This window comes from Narcine bancroftii, chromosome 2 (genome assembly GCF_036971445.1).
Source record: "Narcine bancroftii isolate sNarBan1 chromosome 2, sNarBan1.hap1, whole genome shotgun sequence".
NCBI classification, from domain to species: Eukaryota; Metazoa; Chordata; class Chondrichthyes; order Torpediniformes; family Narcinidae; genus Narcine; species Narcine bancroftii.
The window spans coordinates 55,800,662-55,822,754 of record NC_091470.1 but is presented as its reverse complement, the minus strand read 5'-3'; the positions used below and the strand labels follow the sequence as shown (position 1 = coordinate 55,822,754).

The 22,093-nt window shown below is 40.6% G+C and overlaps 1 protein-coding gene across 1 annotated transcript in view; it reads right to left on the bottom strand.

The window, feature by feature from the left end:
* Positions 1–2,786: 2,786 nt before the first annotated feature.
* nubpl (nucleotide binding protein-like) overlaps positions 2,787–22,093 on the bottom strand; it is a 58,046-nt gene continuing 38,739 nt past the window's right edge. The window contains exon 11 of the mRNA XM_069916723.1: positions 2,787–2,956. Within this exon, the coding sequence (XP_069772824.1) occupies positions 2,912–2,956 (45 nt within the window). The 3' untranslated portion in view covers positions 2,787–2,911. The remainder of the gene's footprint in view (positions 2,957–22,093) is intronic.

The window sequence follows — 22,093 nt, the reverse complement described above, 5'->3', positions numbered from 1 at the left end:
AACAACATTGGTGGAATCCCCACTTACGCGAGCACATTGACAACTTTAGAGCTGAATGTACTATCTGCAACGGGCATAACCAAAGGATCACCTTACCCCACCCGCTTTTACGATTTCCAGTACCGACAGCCCCGTGGAAAGAGATCTATATTGACTATACAGATATGGGTACTGACCTTAGGACAAAGGAGGGTTACCGATATCTTTTAGTGGCAGTAGATAGGTTCTCACGATGGGTGGAGGCTATTCCAACAAAGAAAGAAGATGCGGATAGTGTAATAGGCTGGCTAACGCGAGAGTTAATACCCCGCTATGGAGTCCCCAGCAGGATATGCTCTGATAATGGGTCTCACTTTAAGAATGAGCTGATCCGACAGGTTGAAGAATACCTAGGGATCAAACATCGTTTTGGTAGTGTCTATAGGCCTGAGAGCCAGGGGTTAGTAGAAAGGGCAAACAGAATGATAAAATCTAAATTAGGGAAAGTTTTAGGGGGGACCAGGTTGAATTGGGTTGAGGCATTGCCATTAGTACTGATGTCTATGCGACAAGAGAAGGCCAAAGATACCTTCCTGTCACCGCATGAGATTCTAACGGGTCGACCCATGCCCGGTCCAAAGACTGATCCAGCATGGGTTAAGTTGTGGGAAGAAAGGGAAGTGGAACTGGATCATTATATGCAGATGCTGGGTAATATGGTTGCTTTAGTTTCACAACAGGTGGCGAATGCTAGTAAGGAGAACCCGGACACCGAAGGAGTTCCAGTAAAGGAGGGAGACCTGGTGTATATCCGTAAACCAGGTAAAGTACATTGGACTGAATTTAGGTGGTCTGGACCATACACTGTTACCGCCGTAACAGATAGGTCGGTAAGAATTGACAAACCAGGGGATCATAATTGGCATTATTTTGCCTACTGTTCCAAGGCAAAACAGCACGTAGCCAGCCTTGATAGAATTGATGAGACTCATGCAGACGATACCGGGGGCCCTATGGGCAGTACTACTAATGGGATGCCGGATAAGTCAGCAGAATAGCTCGGATTCTTGCGGGGCCAAAGTTATTCTAAAGGTAGACAAAGACAGGTATAACACCTTCCAGTTCGATCTATGCAGTATAATAGCGTGTGGTAAGAATGAGGCGTCCTGGAGAGGATATGATATTTACATGTGTGCCTTTAAAATAGGATATCCTAAATGGGGTCTACATGTCTGTCCGTCTTGGGGTGAGGTTTGGTGGTGGACAGGACCCGACACTAGATGGATAAGAAAACCCCTTAACAAAGGGTCCAGCAAACCTTATTATATTTTTTTCACTAAAATCTCCCTGATACGTGGTGCTGTGACCTATTCAATGAAAGGAGAGAATCCCCTGATTTTGACAGTAAAGGCGGGGCTGCGCAACCCGTGGAATATGAAGGGATGGAGCTCTAAGACATGCGAGGGGGGCACAGGGAGAGAACATGGTGTCGGAGACCTCTTCTATCTAATGATTGGAGTGTCTATTAGTGGAAAAGATCCTTGGGGAGTGGTGAGGTTCGACTTACAAACATACACAAAGGACATAATTAAACCCACTTCGAAAGAGGGGGAAGTGAGAAAATTCGACAGTACGAAGATGTCCAGGGGAGAGAAGATAGCAATTGAGACAGGTATTGATGAGTCAAACTCCTGGATAGATCAGATGGGTAAATATGCGGACCAAGCAGGGTATGGGAACTGCTGGGTCTGTGCCCGAGGAAGGCCATTATTACGGATGAGCAGATCAATTTTTGAGGAGACAGATGCTATGGACTGCGCCTTGAACCTAATGTCAGAATCCAACCCACTGAATAGGTGTCTGATATGGGAACAGACGTTTCCCATAGCTCCGGCTAATGTAGCTCCCCCTGTCTTTAGATCCACAGGCATAACTAATGTTACTTGTTTTGCCAACAACAACACAGCAGCGCACGTTTTCCATGTGGGTTGGCTGCCCAGCGACTCGTGCAGGACTCATGTTGATCTCTCACATAGCAGTAGTGCAACCCGCTTGACCCAGGCTAGGGCGGATATTTGGTGGTTTTGTGGAGGAAGAGTGCTGTACAACTGGCTCCCCGCTAACTGGGATGGTCGGTGTGCTCTAGTAACCCTTAATGCGCCAGTGCTGATTGTCAAAAGGCAGGAGGGAGACGAGGATTCCCTAGAATTGCGCCACACAGAGAGTTGGCTGTGGAGAAAAAGGAGGAGTGTTGGACTCTTGGGGCCGGGAGGAAGGAACCCTGATGGGGTATGGATTGATGCCATTGGCCAAGCCCGGAATATTCCGGACGAATTTAAATTAGCCGATGAGATTGCAGCTGGGTTTGAAAGCTTTCCTGTTTTTAGTGCAATTTTTCCCATCACTGTAAATAAGAATGTTAATAGGATCAACCTTATTCACTATAATGTCCAGCGCCTTGCAAATTTGACCAGGGACGTTGTTGAGGCAATACATCAACAACTGTCAGAAACTTCCCTTATGACACTTCAGAATAGGATAGCGATTGATATGGTCCTGGCAGAGAAAGGTGGAGTGTGTGCTATGTTTGGAGATCTATGCTGCACTTCTATCTCTAATAACACAGGGCCAGATGGATCACTCACTAAGGGGTTAACGAAACTTAGGGCATTGGCGAAAGAATTAAAAGCCCAGTCTGGAGTCTCCAATCCTGTTTTATCCTGGTTACAGGGAGTGTTTGGGAGATGGAGCACATTGTTAGGACAACTTTTGCTGGGTTTGTTCATTTCTGTATCAATTTTTATCACTTGTGGCTGTTGTTGTATTCCATGCATTCGAACGCTGGTCACGAGGACCATAGAGAGAGCCTTTGCTGACCGTGATGAACTGCCTCCGAAATATCAAGCTGTGCAGGCTGTGGAGCAAGACTATCTCACATTACAGGAGGCGGAGAAAGTTGCTGAGATCGATCTGGAGTCTGAAGGGGAATGTGATGGGAAGGAGGGATTGTGAATTAGATTGTTACACATATAATTTTAACCTTGCTTGTAACCTAAATATTATAACCTTGATTGTAGAACAAATATTATAACATTGATTGTAACACAAACATTATTAATCAGATTGTAGAACAAGTATTATGAATTAGATTGTAGACCATATGTTAACTTGGGAATTTACTAATGTACGGGGGGTTAGCTAGTTTTTTGCTTGGGGGCAAATGGGATGAAACTTGTAAACGGGCAATGGGATCGGGGTGACGGATGGGGGGTGTACGCAAAGGAGGGTTGGGGGAGCCCTCGCCCACCAGCCGAACTGCCCTGTGAACAGAACCCGTATAGAGCTTGGCAATAATAGGCGAACTAATGTAACGCGGTGGTAGCATAGTCAGGGCGAGATTGTCCTCTAAAGAGGACAAAGGAGGGATTGTAAGGTAAAACATCATGAGATGGGAATGTGTAAGGAGTTACCCTGTACAGGGCTGTAACAAGAGGGGAGGTGTCCTTGTACTCCTGTTAGGTAAAACATCATGAGATGGGAATGTGTAAGGAGTTACCCTGTACAGGGCTGTAACAAGATGTGAATGCATCCTTGTACTTACAAGATAAGAAAGACATTGATGGATTGAGAGGCAGGAAGCTATCAGGGAAAGGATAGCAACAGTTTTAGTCATTGGACAAGTAATGATATGATGATGTTCTAAGCATGTATCCAAGGGTATAAAAAATCACCATTTTGCTGATAACGGCAGAATGCATTCTCCGACTAACATGGTTAGTCGCAAGTGTTACAATCCGGTAATAAAGAACAAAGAACCCTGATTTCGACTCAGCCTGGTGTTTGTCTCACTCATTCATGAACAAAGCAGACCTAACAACACCCACAACTGATCCCTTCCAATCAGCCACTTCAGTGTCTTGCTGAAGAAACTTTCCCATCAGGGTTTTCCAGATGATAACCTCTTTCTTTTAGGTCATCACAGAGTTCATTTTCTGTTTCCCTTATTTCAAGTGAAACATTATACAACCAGCCATCTCCTCTTCTATGGACCACAAGGGCTTTGACCAGGCTGAACTAAGAACTCACAACCCATCTTCAAAATGGGTTTTTTTTTTCCACCATCTTGTCAGCTTGTCCTGTTCCAGTCCCAGCTGCTGCTGCTGAACTGTAGAACTGAATTCTCTCTCCCTCACTCAGAGAAAACCACACGACCCTCTTGAAACAGCAAACTGGACTCAGACTGCGGCACTGGACCCATTCTATTGAGTTCATTCATCTGTGGCTTTCCAAAACAATAATCCATTACTCCACAGCATGTCCAATTAACACCTACTTGTGAAGTCCTTCCAGGCATTCTTCAAAGTTTGTGCAAAGGCACCCGGAATCTGGACTGTCTGGCTTGAGCAGAGCTCTGGCATTTTAAATGAGATCTGTTTTGAAGTGTTTGTATGTGACCTACACTAAAAAACCTGCCACATTTTATCTCCTTTAAAGCATATCTATATACAATATAACATAATCTGTCACAAAACAACAATGGTCCCAGCACCAATCCCTGAGGCACACCACTAATCACAGGCCTTCAGTCTGAGATGCATTTTTTCACTACCACTCTCTGTCTTCTCCCATTCAACAAATTTTGAATCCAGTCTACAATCTCTCCCCAGATGCCTAGTGTCTGAACCTTCTGAACTTTCCTCCCATGTGGGACCTTGTCATAGGCCTTACTAAAGTCCATGTAGACAACATCCACAGCAATTTCTTCTTCTACATTCTTGGTAACCGCCTCATAAAACTCCATAAGATTTGTTAAACATGACCTACTATGCTCAAAGCTATGCTGACTATCCTTAGTCAATCCTTAGCTGTCTAAATACTTGTATACTCAATCTCTCAGAATATCCTCCAATAATTTACCTATTATTAATGTTAGGTTCACCAGTCTGATCTAATTTCCTGGTTTACTTTTGGACCCTTTTTTTAAACAATAGAATAACATGAGCTACCCTCCAATATCTGGCACCTCATCTGTGGATAAGGATGTTAAAAATATTTCTGCTAGAGCCCCTGAAATTTCTACACTTGTCTCCCTCAAGGTCCAAGGGATTATCATGTCAGGCCTAGGGCATTTATTTACCTTTATTCACTTTTTTATCAAAAACTAAGTCTTTAGATGGGTTTCTGAGGAAATATGACCCAGGGTCACAAAGAGGCAACATTAGATTTTAGATTGACCCAAAATTAGTTTTTAAGGGAATATTTAACCAATAAGGATGATTGGATGATCAAATTAAATGTCAGATTTGTTATGAACCTTAGCAAAGTTACAAAGATTCTTTCTCAGGTTAAGTGGACAAAACTTCACACTGTAAAACTAAACTCAATACAGCATTACCACTACGCAGTCCAAATAAACTCTGCATCCCAACATGATTGACAAGAGAGGTGAATGATTACATAAGCACAGAGTTCTCACCAATTTCCATGAATTCTGATTTGTCAGTTGTAATGTTTTTTTAAGTTGTTTCAAAAAAAAATTAGCAACAATACTATCACACACTTAAAAATATACATTGAAGTAAATACAATTAAATGTAAAAAAAATTATCTAATTATTCTCCCACTAATAGCTATTTCTTCCCATAATTTCAATGGTCTCTGTGTACTCTTGTTTCAGATCTTGAATTTTTTGCCTGAAGTCAACAGAAGTGTTCAGATTTACCACCTTTTAAACATATAAATGAGTGGAAACTTGGGACACCTAAATAGAATGTAATCCAGTTAACCATCAGCCCCAGTAGACCTGTACCGCATCTTTGAATTGATATGAGAAATAGCTATTGAAAAAGGAATCTGTGAGAAGACATTTATTTCATTTAATGATGTGTTTAATTATAGTGACTTGTTTCAATGTTTTAGTGTATATCACTGTTTAATTTTAAAATCTTATATTTACATTTATATTTTTAGTTTTCAATTAAAAAATACCATTCTTGAATATAGTTATCAAACTTTCTGATTAACATACAGAAATCTCAGATTTGACAGCCAATGAACCTGGAGTAGGCTCTCATTAAATGAGGAAGTCTTTCTGGGAGAGTCCCTGTACATGCTTGGCCCACATTGATTGGCTTGCAGTCAATATCCCAATGGAAGACTGAACCTACATGATGCTGGACCAAGCTTAGGAGGTTCACAGAAGGTCCAAACCAATCCAAAGATTCAGATACATTTTTATTTTTGTTGTCTGTGAAGACCGACATGAAGTAATTCTTTCATTGTCTGCCATTTCATCTTTCCATTATATTATTATCAATATCATTTTATAAATTGCCAGTATTAGCCTGGCCTGTTATTTTACTTAAGAATAAAGTTAACATCTTTCTAAAAAGCTATCTCCCAGTATCTTAAATTATCATCAAAAGGATAATTTATCCTTATGGCAATTTATGCCAGAAATAAACTTATGAGTGCAAACTGAAATCAAAAAAGAAATGCTGAAATAAAGTTAGGATCATTGGGATAATTTCATTATCTTTGTTAATATGGTGCCAATGGACATTTATTTACAAAGAAACGTTCAAAATGCAATTGTTGTTATAAAAAATTCAACTGTCCTAAAAGCAAACCAATTGAATTTAATTACTAATTGATGAATCGGTCATCTACTGTATCAGATGCTGTCACTCTGGCCTCCTCTGCATTGGAGAGACTGACGCCATCTGGGCAATTATTTCATTGAGCACCTTCGTACTGTCCGCTGCAATAACTTTTGTGTATTGCACTACCTTCCCAGTGTCTGCAGATATTGAATTGGATTATTCTACTGTCATTACAAAAATCCATTTCATATGAATGTTTAATGGATAAACAGTGACAGTGTGATAGTGAAAATCAATCAATTGATATTTGGTGGCAAAATACTCAGTCTAATCAATCAGGAGCTAATACATAATCTCTTTTATTTCTTTGAGTTTCACATTATGAAGCTTCAAAAGAACATCCTGTATTAAAGACAATTTACCATCTGAAGCACCCTTAATTTGTGTCTGGGTGAATACATCCTACAATATCATGAAATCATATTGGCTTGATTCATTAAAAAGATTGCACCTTTGAGACATTACAGCTCGATGACATTCTTACACCAATACTTCAACTCCAATTGTAATATCTCTAAAATTCTTTAACTCGTATTGACTTAAAACCAACAACACGAATTAAGAGCCAAGAGCTTGCTGACATTACTGCCTGCTGTACCTGTATTCCATATTTTAATGACTGATGCACTGATACCCTTGTCTCGTGGCACCTCTACTTTTCCTAATTTATCACCACAAGGTTAATAATCCACTTGCCTGTTATTACCACCAAAATGGATAACCTCATATCTATCTACAATATACTGCATCTGCCATGCATTTTTTCCTTCTCATTTATCCAAGCCACTCTGCAGCTTTTTTGAATCTTCCTTGGGATCTGCCACCCAGCTTAACACCAACTGCAAACTTCAAGATATTACATTCATGTTCAAATTTATTGTCAGAGTACATGCAAGACATCACTAAGATTCTTTTTCCTGCTGGCCAGGCAAAATTTCTACATATTGGTGGCATGCGCGCTGCCTTCAGGAGAGTGAATCTGAGGAAAGCATCTGGTCTGACTAGAGTACCTAGCTGAGTATTACAAACAGGTGTCAATCATACTTTGGCCCAAGAAGAGTGTAGTACTATCACCAGTTGCACTTACATCAACAATGATTAAATGTTTTGAAAGACTGGTATTGAAGCATATCAGCTCCTGTCTGAGCAGTGACATGGATTCATTATAGTTCACCTATCATAGCAACAGGTTTACAGTGGAATACTTGGACAGTAAAGATGCATTCATCAGGTTGCTCTTTATCAACTATCGTTCGACATTTCATACCATCATCCCCTCAAAACTGATCAGCAAACTCCAAGGCCTGGATTCAATAACCCACTGTGTAATTGGATCCTTGATATCCTCACCTTCAGACCACAATCACTGAAGATTGGTAAGAACATCTCCTCTACAATCTCCATCAGTACCAGAGCACCACAGGGCTGTGTTCTTAGCTCCCTTCTCTACTCACTTTACGCCTACAACTGTGTGGCTCGGCATGACAATAACACCATCTACAAATTTTCCAACGATACCACAGTAGTGGGTTAAATGAAGAAAGAGTCAGGATACAGGATAGAGACTGAAAACTTGGATGAATGGTGAACCAATATCAACATTGCAGAAGTCAATAAAGTGCAAGCCTGGCGAATGAGGCATCATTCTCCAGGTGGGCCAGGATGGAATTCAGCAACAATGCTAATAACATCATCTGTGGAATGTTTTCTTCTTTAGGCAAATTGAAATGGGCCCAGGGTCTCTGCAATGTGTGCTTTGATGCGTTATATCATCAGACACTTGAAGCATTTCATAATGGTGGAGGTCAGTGCCACAGGCTGGTAGTCATTGAGGCATATTATTGTTGCCCTCGGGTACCGGGATGAAGGTGGCTGTCATGATCACTACAGGAATGATGGACTGCTCTAGAAGGGTCTGTGAAGACCTCCATCAATTGGTCTGCGCAGTATTTCAGTATCCAACCAGATATGTTGTCTGGTCCCGCCTCCTTGTGTGAGTTCCCCTTGGATAGGGTTCTCACCTTGGCCATGGCTCATTCATCAGTGGAATATGGAGCTTTCTTTGGCATCATCCTATTTTTCTTCTTAAACCGTGCATCAAAGGTATTCAGTCTGTCCAGAAGGATATGTCATTTTCCTTAATTTACAAGGTTGATGTGATCTGTTATAGTCTTGATCCCTTGCCACTTATGCCACATGTCGCCGGTGTCACACAGCTGTCTGTGGATTTTCTATGTGTATCCTCGCTTTGCCTTCCGGATTGCACGGGAGTGTTCACCCCTGGCTGATCTTAGTGCCATCCTACACCTGAAGGCAGCATCATGAGTTCTGAGAAGGGGCTGGATCTCTGCATCCAACCATAGTTTCTGGTTAGCCCTGGTTGTGAAACATTTGTTCTTGGTGACATCTTCAATGCACTTGCTGATGTAGCCAGTCACTGAGCTCAAGACCAAAATTTCTCGAAAATTTGTCAAGCACGATTTCTCTTTCATAAATCCATGCTTGAACTAATCTTGTCACTCGTCTCCAAATGTGCAGCAACATTGATAGACGATCAAGTGACTCCACGAGGCAGTATATCGGAGTCAAAAGGCTTTTATTAGCTTAGACGTTAGCTGTGGCTTGGAGTGCATCTGGCCTGGATCCGAGCAAGAAGTGATCTGGGATCAAGGTCTTGGGTCGAGACCTTTATTAGAGAATCTCCTGGGAGGGGTCAGAGGGAAGGAAGGGGCGGTCCAGGCCAGTATATACAGTTATTACAGTGGTGTAATACCTCATACCATCACAAACATCATCTTACATAATTGACTCCAGCATTTTTCCCATATTTCAGCTTAATGGTCTATAATTTCCTCATTCTTCTTCTTTTCTTAAAAAGTGGTGTCACATTAGAAACCTTCCTATCCAAAAGAAGTGAGTGGAGAGAATGTTGGAAAATACAGTGCATACTCTGTTTAAAGGACCAGCTCCTTAAGTATTCAACTTACCTAACATAATTTCATGTCAGATAACAATTTCTGTCAATCCTTCTTCTATCCTAGTCACTTGGATCTTCAGTATTCCCACAGTGTTATTTGTATCTTCCTTAGTGAAGACATCAAAGAATGTATTCAGTTGTTCTGCCATCTACTTGTTCTCCATTACGAATTCCCAGCATTTTGACTGCAAGGCACCTATATACAGTGTGCTTTCACTAGTTCCTTTCTCTTTATATTCCTGTAGAAACTTTTGCATTCGGTTTTTATGTTCCTTGCAAGTTTACTCCCATACTCTCTTTTCCCTTCTAATCAGATTCTCTGAATTCTAAATTTCTCCCAGTCCTCAGGTTTTCTGCTTTTCCTCACCAATTTAATTTTAATGTTATCCTTGATTTCCCTCATTAGTCACAATTGAACTACCTTCCCCATTTTACTTTTAAAACAAAAAGAGATGTACAGTTTTTGAAGATCTTCCATATGATCTATAAATACCTACCATTGTCTATCTCCCATCAATCCATTGAGCATACTTTGCCAGATTGTCCCAGCCACTTCTTGGCTTGTATCATCACAGTTTCACTTCTTTAATTTCAGGACCCTAGTCTCTGAATTAACGGTCTTATTCTCAATCCTGATTAAAAATTCCACCATATTGTTGTTATTGTTCCTCGAGAGGCTTCGCCCCTCAAGATTGCTTATTACACCTGCCAAATTGCATCCCATCTATGTTTGTCTCCTCCCTTGTTGGTTCCTCAACATGTTAGTTAAGGAAACCATCCCTGCACACACCAGGAAATCATCCTCCACTGTTTTTTTTGCTACCACCTTGGTTCTCCCAATCTTCATGAGTATTAAAGTCACCCATGATAACTGCTGTGCATTTATTTCATACTTCCCTTATTTCTTGCTTGATGATATTCCCCAATCTCACTACTACTATTTGGTGGTCTGTTCCAACTCCCTCCAATGGTTTCTGCCCTCTGACCTTCTATAACTCAACCAATACAGATTATATATAATCTAAGATGATGTCCTTCCTTTGAATCCCTTTAACCTCCTCTTTAATGAGCAATGCTACCCCACCTCACTGTATGATCAGTCAATCCTTCCAAAGTGTTGAGTATCCTTGAATATGAATTTCCAACTCTGGTTCCCTTCAAGCCATGTCTCAGTCATCCCAATTAAGTCAGAACCGTTAATAGCTATCGCTACTGTCCGTGCATCAACCTTCTTGCAAATTCTCCTTACAGGCTTGCTTTTTGATACCCATTGTCTTTTTCAAATTAGACTCCAAAGTGGCACTCTTCATTCCTTGCTTTGAACTTTTCAGCTCTTCTCTTTACTTTTCTTTTTCTTACATTTGCTGCTGCCTTCATTCCACATCCCTTTATCTTCTTGCATAGATTTCCCTCTGCCATGTTAGTTTAAACACTTCCCAACATCACTAGCAACCCCCGCTACCCCCCTCCTCCACCCCCTCCCCATCCCCACTCCCCTCACAGACATTGATTCTGGCCCTGTCCGAGTTTACATCACTCAGATATAGATCGTCCAGCTTGTACTCATCCCACCTCCTCCAGAATTAGTTCTAATGATGAATGATCCAGGAATCTGAATCCCTCCCTCCTACACCACTCTCTAATCACATATTTATCTTAATTATCCTGCTGTCCTACTTTGACTGGCATGTGACACTGGTAGCAACCCTAAGATTGCAACCTAACAATCCTATCTCCCTGAATTCATCCCATTTTTAACTTATATTGTTGATTCCTATGAGCACTGCAATAACTGCCTGTTCAACCTCCCCCTTCAGATTGCCCTGCAGCTGCTCAAATACATTCTTGACCTTTACCAAACTGGATTCTCATTTGTGACCACAGAGCTTCCTGTCTTCTCCCTTTCATTGAGTCCGCTACCACTGTTGTGCTGCCTGTTTACACCCTCCCCTGTTGAGCCTCAGCACTATTCATGGTGCCACTGATCTGGCTGCTGCTGTTACCCTCTGATCAGCATCCTCCCCCTAACAGTATCCAATGTGGTGTAACAGTTTATGAGAGGAATAGCCAGAGAGGCAACCAGCACTTCATACCTCCTGCCTTGGTCTCTCCTAGTGATCACTCAGCTGTCTGCAGCCTGTGACCACACCATTGCAACTTCTATCAATTAACTTTTCTGTCTCCTGGAGGATATTGAGATCATCCAACTCCAGCTCCAATTTCTTGTCACAGTTTGTAAGGAGTTGCAGCTAGATGTTCTTAAACCATAAGACATAGGACCAGAGTTAGGCCATTTGGCCCATCTCATCCACTCTGTCATTCCATCATGGCTAATTGACTATCTTTTTCATCCATATTCTCCTGTTCTTCCCTGTAATCCTTGTTAGCCTTTTAATCAAGAACCTATCTACCTCTATATAACCTGTGACTTGGCCTCCACAGCCATTCATAGCAATTAATTACATAGATTCACCACCCTCTGGGTAAAGAAATTCCTTATCATCTCTGACATTTTTTGTATTCAGAGGCTGTACCCTTTGGACCCAGACTCCCCCACTAAAGGAAACAGCCTCTCCATGTCCCCTCTATCCCATCGTTTCAGAATTCTTGCTGATGTGGTCACCAGGGACACAGGAAGACTCCCTGATGTCCCACTTCCAGCAGCAGGAACACACCACTGCCCTAATTGGCATCCAGATTACACTATCTAAAAATTATGGAAGTAAAATGGCCTTGCTGGACCTTTTTCCTTGCCTCCTTATTGATGCTTCTTGAGCCAAAACATCTACAGGTATTCCTCAAACACTGTACCTTAAACACAGCCACTCCCAAAACAACTTATTTGATAATCCTTTGTGGTTTTCATGATTAGAAAGATGAAAAAAGGAATTTTGGAGCCAGTCAAGCAGCTGGAAGAAAGGCAAAGGAGGAGAATATGGAGAGACCTAAAGGAGCTAAACACAGTCTGCTGGAGAAACTCAGCATCAGTGGAGAGAAAGAATTGTTGATGTGCATTCTTCCAGCAGAGCATCGGATTCCAGCATCTGCAGTCTCCTGTTTGTCTCTGACCTTAGCAGAGACTGGCTCTAAATAGGAGGATATGTTGCCCAGGATATGCAAGGCATTGTTATCCCATCTGAAATTCAGCACATACACTGCATGAAATATTTTTTTTTTTGGTGGCCACTAAAATCTTCAAACTCTGAGTGGAGTGGGTGGTTGCTTTTCCAGTATCCATCAAGGTGAGTGTGGTTATAAATTTTTATGCTTCACCTTCCTGCCTGCAGAATAATATCATCTACTTTCCATCACAGGTACCCTCAATTCTATCTGAGCTGAGTGGATACTTCTGTTTTGTCAGAGAGCAACCAGTGAAGGATCTAGCTTCTGATCAAGGATCTGAGGCTTGAAAAGTTATCTGTTTCTCATTCCACAGATGCGGTCTAATTTGCTGAGTGCTTACAGTACTTTATGATTTTATTTTAGATTTCCAACTTATGCAGTTTTTTGTTAATTTTGAAGCCTTCTTCAGGATTGCAGTCTGCCCTTTGTGCTATTGTTTACATGCATAGAATTGTAAATGTTGCTGGCTTGGCTTCAACTGGAATTTTCAACCCTTGTCAATGAGTATTTGGTTAGTGTTGATTTGATACAGAAATCATTGAAATGAGGTATGGATCTGCATTGCAATGATTGGATATAGGTTTATTGCAGAAATTCAACCTTGTTTCTCTTTTTGAGAACAACCCAAGATATGTAGGATTATATTTTTTAAGTGTTGATATTATGGTATTGCCTCTTGGAGGAAAGGTAAGAGTTAGATGAGCTGATTATTTGATTATTTGTTTTCGCATAGAATACATTATCTTATATGTTAAGATGAATTTAAGTTAAAAATAAAATTGTAAAATACTGTAAAAGTAAATTATCAAGATATTATACAGAAAATGAAATCATTCTAATTATTTGGAAAAAAACAATAATTGCATTTTTATACACTCTTAGGGGCTAAAGAACAAAGGAAATATGAGGTAACAAAAAACCAATGTGATAGATCCATCTATTTAGTGTTATGTATTCTACTTTCATATGGAATAAGCTTGGTGTATAATGTTAAGAGAGAGAGAGTTGCCATTTTGAATGTGTTTAGGGTTGTACTGGACTATAATATCAGAGTTTGATATTGTAGAACTGCAACACATGAGGGAGGAAGAATAAGAAAAACACTGGGCAACAGTGTCTGGCAAGTAGGAGAATTATTGTTGGGATCAGCTTCAAGCAGGAAACAAGGAAAATTGACAGTTGTCAAGATAAGAAAAATTGTACAGAGGAATGTTTTTAATCTATTTCAAAAATAATAACTGGAGGAGTGGCAAAACTTTAAAGAAAAATGAATAGTCGTGTTTTAAAAAATGTTTTTGATAAGGTAAGCATTACTCCTGGCTATCTGGTGCAAAACTTACACAAATGTAAAACTATTATATGTAAATACAAACATTTTAATCCTGAAAGCAAAGAGAATAGGCTTGTAGCTGCAGATTCCCACATAGAGTTGGGATTGGGGTATTGATCTGACATTTTCCCAGAGGTAGGAAATCAGATCCACAGCAGCCTGCAAGCAAGTTCCTTCACTTTTTTTTATTTTCAGATCTTATCTGAAGTCAATAGTGAAGCCATAAATATCAGAATGTCAGGGAAAATAAATTAACCAAGATTTCTGCTTTCAATGGTTACACTGGGCAACAAATGTTTTAACAGGTTTGTTTCCTGAAAAGAAATTGGAGATTATGACAGACAACTTCAAGCTGAACAAAAAGATAATTTCAGATTTGCCACTTAGAAAGATGGAGAAACATTAAATTAACTTTTATTGAATATAACATGTTTAATCGCATAATGATGCTGACCCAAGCTCTCAGGTTGATTGCATATGTTGCACAACAAATGTGAGAAGCCCAGCTTTATCTTGGTCACCCATTTTACAACCGAAGTAAAGCTCATAGACTTTCTTAATAAGTGCAGTCATGCCCTCTTTGAATCTTAATCATATATTTCCCAGAAATTAACCCGTTAATTTCTGTTAACTTGTTTTCCTCTTTCTTCCAGTTCTCTAATGGAAAACCTGAAATGTTAACTCTCTCTCTGTCAACTGATGCTGCCCGACCTGCTGTGTGTTCCCAATATTTTCTCTTTTTATTTGAGATTTCCACCATCTGAAGTTTTTTTTAAAAAAATCGTTGGCCTTAATCATTGGCGGCACGGTTGGTATCGCTTTTAGTGCAACGCCTATACAGCATCCGCAATTGGGACCAGTCCAGGGTTTGTATCCTGTGCTGTCTGTAAGGAGTTCAGATGTTCCCCCCATGTCTGCATGGGTTTTCTCTGGGGGCTCCGGGTTCCTCCCAACATTCAAAACATTGGGTGGCATGGGCTAATGGGCCGAAATAGCTTGTTACCAGTCTGTATATCTGTATGTCTAAATTTAAAATTTAAAATTTAACTCAATTGACAAAAAGTTGAAGATAACCCAATTGTACTCTTTAATAAGTCACAATGGTAGATTTATTATTTTAACAAAGCAACCCTTAAATAAATATTTGAATTGACCACTTGTCTGACAAAATATTCACATCAAAGTTCAACTCCTTTTGTTCATATCCAAAGAGATATTTTTTGTTTTGTTATGAATTAATCATTAGCTAAAATCTTGAAATAAGTCTTTTAGAAATTTAATATTCTCCTTTATAATTTTATTTGATTGAATAGAAATATGTTTATAATCTCTATATAATTATATGTTGCACTGAATATCTTGATTAAATAAAGCAATTTCTATAAAAATATCTATTTCTTTTTGACAGGTATTAGATTCTGTCATTTAATTAAACTATTCCTGACCCATGTATAATCAAATAATTTCAAATTTACATGAGGACTGTTAATCCTGACCACTTTCCCTTCTGTCCCTATATGTAATTGATACATTATCAATAACTCAAAAGTCTAGAGTTACGTAATTGTAGGCTTTTATTTACAATAAACTTGAAGGTCATCCTGTGTTGTGATCTAGGCTTACTGGGGGAGGTGGGGGGGTTGTGGTATTGGAGTCTTTATACAGGGTTAAGAGGGAGGAGCCATGGCTTCAGCCACAGGTCTGGATGGATCCAGATTAAAAGGTGTGCAGCTGACGCCTTAAGAAGCTGCAGGCAAACATAGTGTTCCTGCAGGAAAGACATCTTATGAACCATGAACATTCCAAATTAAAAAGGAGATGGGTAGGTCAGGTGGCAGCGTCCTCCTTCAATTCCAGAGCCAGGGGAGTGGAAATCCTAAGAGGAAAGAATGTTTCAGTAACGGTCCGGGTGTTGGTCGCTAACACGGCAGGGAGATTCATGATGATGCATTGTCAAATATACTCAGCATCCTAGACATTTGTGAATATATATGCCAACAATTTCAATAATGAAAAATTTAAGCAAGATATATTCTTGAAAGACCGGGGGTGGGGTGGGGGGTGGAGTGGGGGTGAGAATATATTGATTGGAGGGGATTTCACTTTTGACTTTTGTCTGAATCCAGTCATGGATAAATCAGCCAAGAAGGTGATGAGGGCCAAGGCAGCTAAGTCCACCATGGTCTTCATGAAAATTTTGAATCTCATAGACACTTGGAGAAGGCTGAATCTGAGAGAAAGGGATTATTCCTTTTACATGAGGCAACACAATTCCTTCACTAGAATTGATTTTTTTCTGGTATCAGCCCAGATGGTAAGTAGGATAATGAAGACTGAGAACATGGCTCGGCAGCTGTGAGACCATTCATCCCGATTTCGTCCATCATAATGCCAGATAGGCAGGCTACAGTGTACAGTTGACACCTAAATCCATTGCTGTTGGGAAAGCTGTAATTTTGTAGTTTTATCAGAACTCAGCTAGAACTGTTGTGCGAGGTGAACTGCTCATCTACTGATAAAATAAAATTTAAAATCTTATTTTTCAATTTTTCAAAAACAAACTGAAAAAAAACTATTCTTTTTAACGTATTTACACTTTATTAGTATACTTCACTTTTCAGATACAAGTACTATGTCAGCCTGATAACAATTTTTTTTAAATTTGGGACACGTTAAAGGCTTATTTAAGGGGCCAGATTAAAGGGATAAAAAAGGGATATGTGAAGGAAATTAATAATTTGGAGCAGGACTTAGCTCAATTGGAAAAGGATTATCAAAAGTTAGGGTCTGAGGAAAAATATATGGATTTAGTGAATAAAAAGCTCAAATACAATACATTGCAGACATACAAAACAGAGAAGCTGATCTTAATATCGAGGCAACAATATTATGACCTGGGGGAAAGGACAGAAGTGGTTTTGAGGACAATTAATACAATTAAATTGGAGGAAGGCAAGATTTCATATAAGCCAAAAAGAAATAAATGATACATTTAGTAAGTTCAATAAAGAACTGTATAAATCAGAATCTGGAAGGTGGGGGTTGGTGGGTGACCCTGCCAAAATAGAATATTTCTTGCTTTCATTGGAAGTACCAAATTTAGATCAGGAGGATCAAGAGGAGTTAGACGCTCCCTTCTCTAGAGAAGAGATCAAACATAAATCGCTGGGAGAGGATGGTTTCCACATTGAATTTTATAGAAAATTCAAAGACCTTTTAATGTCCCTCCTTATGAAGGTGGTGGATCAGACGGCAGAGACACATACCCTCCCGGAGTCTTTTTCAACAATAATCATTACAGTGATCCTGAAAAAGACAAGGATCCATTGAATGTAGATTATAAAATTATAGCAAAAACATTGGCCAATAGGTTGGAAAAATATCTACTGAAATTAACAAACCCAGATCTGGCTGGAATTGTTCAAAAGAGGCAATCAGCAGATAACCTAGCTAGATTGCTCAATATAATAAACCTGGCACAGTCAGGGGAGAACCTGGGAGTGGCAGTATCCTTGAATGCAGTGAAGCCCTTTGATAGATTGGAGTGGGATTTTCTGTTTAAGACAATGGAAAAATTTGGACTGGGTCACACATTTATCAATTGGGTAAGGATATAGTATTATAAACCCCAGGCTAAAATTATCACAAACAGGCAGATGTCTCCAGTGTTCTTGCTGAGTAGATCTAGTAGGCAGGGCTGCCCACTGTCCCCAGCTCTGTTCATACTAGCTATTGAACCACTGGTGGAAACCATTTGGCAGGATCCAGACATAAAAGGTTCAAGGTGGGCCAAGTAGAACACAAAATCAACCTGTTTGCTGATGATGTGTTAGTATATTTGACAGAACCTGGAGGTCGTTAGCCAGACTGAGGACCATAATGGAGGATTATGGGAAGGTTTCCAGGTATAAGGTTAATCTGGATAAAAGCAAAATCATGCCTTTGTCGAAAGGAGATTATAGACCCTATCATCAGGAAAGCCAATTCAGGTGGCCGCAGGAAGGCATTAAATACCTAGAGATAAAAGTGGATAAAGACCTATGCAATATATATAAATTAAATTTGCTCCAGAAGTCAGAGGAAGAACTGGCTAGATGAAAAATCTGCCAATAACATTGGTGGGCAGAGTTAACTACATAAAAATGAAGGTGATGCCAAGACTACAATATAATTTTCAAACGCTGCCCATTTGTTGCCCCATTGCTTCTTTAAAATGCTCAAAGGATATGTCAGGAACCTTTTGTGGAATGGTAAGGTGTCTAGACTCTCCATGGAAAAGTTGACATGGTAATATAAATCTACAAGATTTTAAAAAAAATATACTACTGGGTGTCCCAGGCAAGGTTTGTTACCTCATTTTTTGAGGGGGGGGGGTATCCCTTCTTGGCCACAAATTGGATTACATGCAGTAGGAGAAAAGATAGCAGGAGAATTTATATACAAATCTGACTAAAGGCTGCACGAACCTCTCTTGTCAGGGGGAAGGATGTGGACTTGATAAGGAGGTGGGAATTGGGCACCCATTAAGAGTAGTATGAAAAGAACCCCAAGCACCTTATCAGGGCCTGCGTCTCTGGAGGAGGGGAGCTCATGTGGTGGGTGCATGTGGTAGTGTCCATTCTCCACAACACAGCTAAGGATTGCCAGGTGGGTAGTGTGGAAAACATACTTATCCCTGTTGTAGGTAAGGTTTAGGCATTTGGCTGTTGTGAGGAATTTCTGGAGAATGGCATCATGATCTTGCAGGTAATTGGCCACGATCGTGACATTATCCAGGTTTGGAAAGGTGGCATGCAAGTCATTTCAGTTCACCATCTAGTCCATTTCCTGCTAGAAAACAGCGACATAGTTGGTAACCCCAAAAGGGACCCTGAGGAAACTGTAGAGGTGGTCGTCTGCCTCGAAGGCAGTGCATTGGTGGTCCTCCAGATGGATGGGGAGCTGGTGGTTGGTAGATTTCAGGTCAATCATGGAAAAAATATGATATTGGGTAATTTGATTCACCATGTCTGGTATAATCAATCACCATCTTGTGCTTACCCCCACACTTGACCCCCACCACTTTGGCTCTCCACGGGCTAGTACTGGGCTCGATTATCTCCTCATTCAAGAGTCGCCAGACCTCTGTTCTATTAAATGCCCTATCCCTTTCACTGTATCGCCTGCTTTTTGTAGCAACTGGTTTACAGTTGGAGGTGAGGTTCGTGAACAGTGGTGGGTGATTGATATGGAGAGTAGAGAGACCGCATGTCGGTTGGGTTGGCAGGGGAGGGGGGGTGGTGGGGATGGCATGCTGACGAACTGCAGTTTGCTGACCGAGAGTGGGGGAGGGGACTGTCATATTGCTCTTGAGGTAGCACTGAAAGTCCAATCCCAGCAGCACTGGCGCACAGAGCTATGGCATGATAGAGTTTAAAGTTTGGTAAGTCATGCCCTGCATGGAGAGCATCACAGTGGTTTAGTTGCGAATCTCGGTTGAGTGGGACTTTGCAGCCAGGGTGACCTTATAGCTTACTGGCTTTTCATTAAGGGTGAAATGCTGCACCATATCAGGGTGGATAAAACTTTCAGTGCTCTCGCTATCAAAAAGGCATCATCACTTGATCATTTATTGAAATGTCCATCATAGACTGGGTGAGTTGATATAGGCTATTCTTGATCAGCACCACAGAGGCTAGTGTCAATTTGTAGTCTAGCCTGTGTTGACTCGTGATCTGGGAGCATAATTGCAGTGCCCAAGCAGTGATCACCGGACGCTGACGGTGGCCAAGATGGTGGTGCTGGAACTGGAAGGTCGCTGTGATCGACATACCTTTGTGTAGTGCGCCTTCTTCCTGCACCGAGCATGGAGCATCTTTCAAGAGGTAGCATTTTTGGTGATGTTTTGGTTGACCACAAAAGTAGCACCAGGTGCTCGTGGGAGACTGTGGGAGTTGTGGGTTTGCTCATCGAATGTGTTAGCAAGCTGCTGGCCTGTGGACCCGAGTCCAAAGATGGCAACCCCCATGCAGACCCCATGTCATTCACCGAGTATGCTTCCACGTTAGGGAGGGTGATCTCCAGTGATTTCACGAGGTCGATCACCCCCTCTTAAAACTAACTTACTCTGCTCAAGTAGCCTCTGACACAAGTAGTCCAATCTGACGCCTGCAACAGAGGTGTCCCAGATTATGTCCTCTGTGTTTTGGGCAACTGACACCGAATAGAAGTTGCATACTTGTGCGAGTCCATGCAGGGCCCAGAGAAACCCATCGCTCAATTCACCTGGTCACTGTCTGCGGGTAGCTACAATATGCCTGGCGCATACCTCATCAACTTTCTCCCTGTACTCGTCCTTGAGTATGTTCAATTCATCCGTGTACGTTGAGGCTTCCCTGATCATCGAGAATACTTGATGTCCACCTCCATGGCCATGACTCCGGTAGAGTTCTATAGAAAGATCTCACTTAACCTATCTATAATTTCTCTGCACACTACATGCTGTCTGCAAGGATCTCCCTTTATCTGCATAGATTTTTCCTGGGGGCTCTAGTTTCCTCCCACCATTCAAAATGTACTGGGGTTGTAGGTCATTTGGATGTGATTGGGTGGCACGGGCTTGTGCTGTTTCTCTAAATTTTTTAAAATAAAATTTAATGCATATTGTGAACAGTTGCAGGCCTAGTTCAAACCCCTGTGGCACACTGCTCACCACTGATTGTTAACTAGAAAAACACCCATGTATCACAACTCTCTACTATTGGATAACTGATTCTCTATCCATATAAATACATCACCCTCAAATCTATACATCCTTACCTTATGTGACAGCTTATGGAATGCCTTCTGAAAATCCAAATAAATAATGTCCACCTATTCCTCTATCTATTGTGCTCATTATTATCCTCAAATAATTCCAGTGTTTGTTAAACAAGACCTGCTCTTCTGATTCCATGTTATGTCTACCTGATGGTTCCAATTCATTCCAGATACCTCTTATTTCCTCTTTAATGATGATCTCAAGCATCTCCCCAACTATAAATGTTAAACTAATTGGCCTATAGTTTCCTGCCTTTTTCCTACATCCTTTTTTGAACAGTGGCTTGACATTTGCCATCTTCCAATCCTCTGGGATCTGCCCAGAGTCCAGAGAATTTTGATAAATTATCACCAAAATGTTAACTATAACTTCTGTCAATTCCCTCAGTACCCTGGAATGCATTCTGTCAGAACCAAGGGACTTATTAATCTTTAGGCCCTCAAGTTTTCTGACAATGGCCTCTTTAGTGATAGCTATTAAATTCTTCACCTCACCTCCTATCACATGCTTAACATCTGTCTTTAACATTTTCAACATGTCCTCCTCCATGAATAATGACACAAAACAGTTCATAATCTTTAGGCCCACAAGTTTTCTAAGCATCCCTTCTTTTATGATCACTACTGTATCCAGATCTGTCTTTGGCATGGTAGACATGTCCTCCACTGTGAAGGCCAACACAAAATAGTCACTTAAAGCTTCTGCCATTTCCTAATTACCCAAAACCAATCCCCCCTTCTCATTCTCCAAGGGACCTATGATCACTTTAGCCATCTTTTTCTGCTTTATATAATTATAAAAACTTTTACTGTCCATTTTTATATTTTGTGCCAATCTTTCCTCATAATCTACTTTCCATTTCTTTATTGTTCACTTTTCATCATGGATCCAAAATATTAAAAGGGATTTGTTCAAAAGGATCATTTAATTCCCAATTAACTCGTGCTGTTTCTCTAAATTTTTAAAAATAAAATTTAACGCATATTGTGAACAGTTGCGGGCCTAGTACAAACCCCTGTGGCACACCGCTCACCACTGATTGTCAACTAGAAAAACACCCATGTATCACAACTCTCTACTATTGGATAACTGATCCTCTATCCATATAAATACATCACCCTCAAATCTATACATCCTTACCTTATATGACAGCTTACAGAATGGCAGCAATCAGGATGTGAAGAAATACTCATAACCTATATGGTCAGGTGCAGCTACATCTC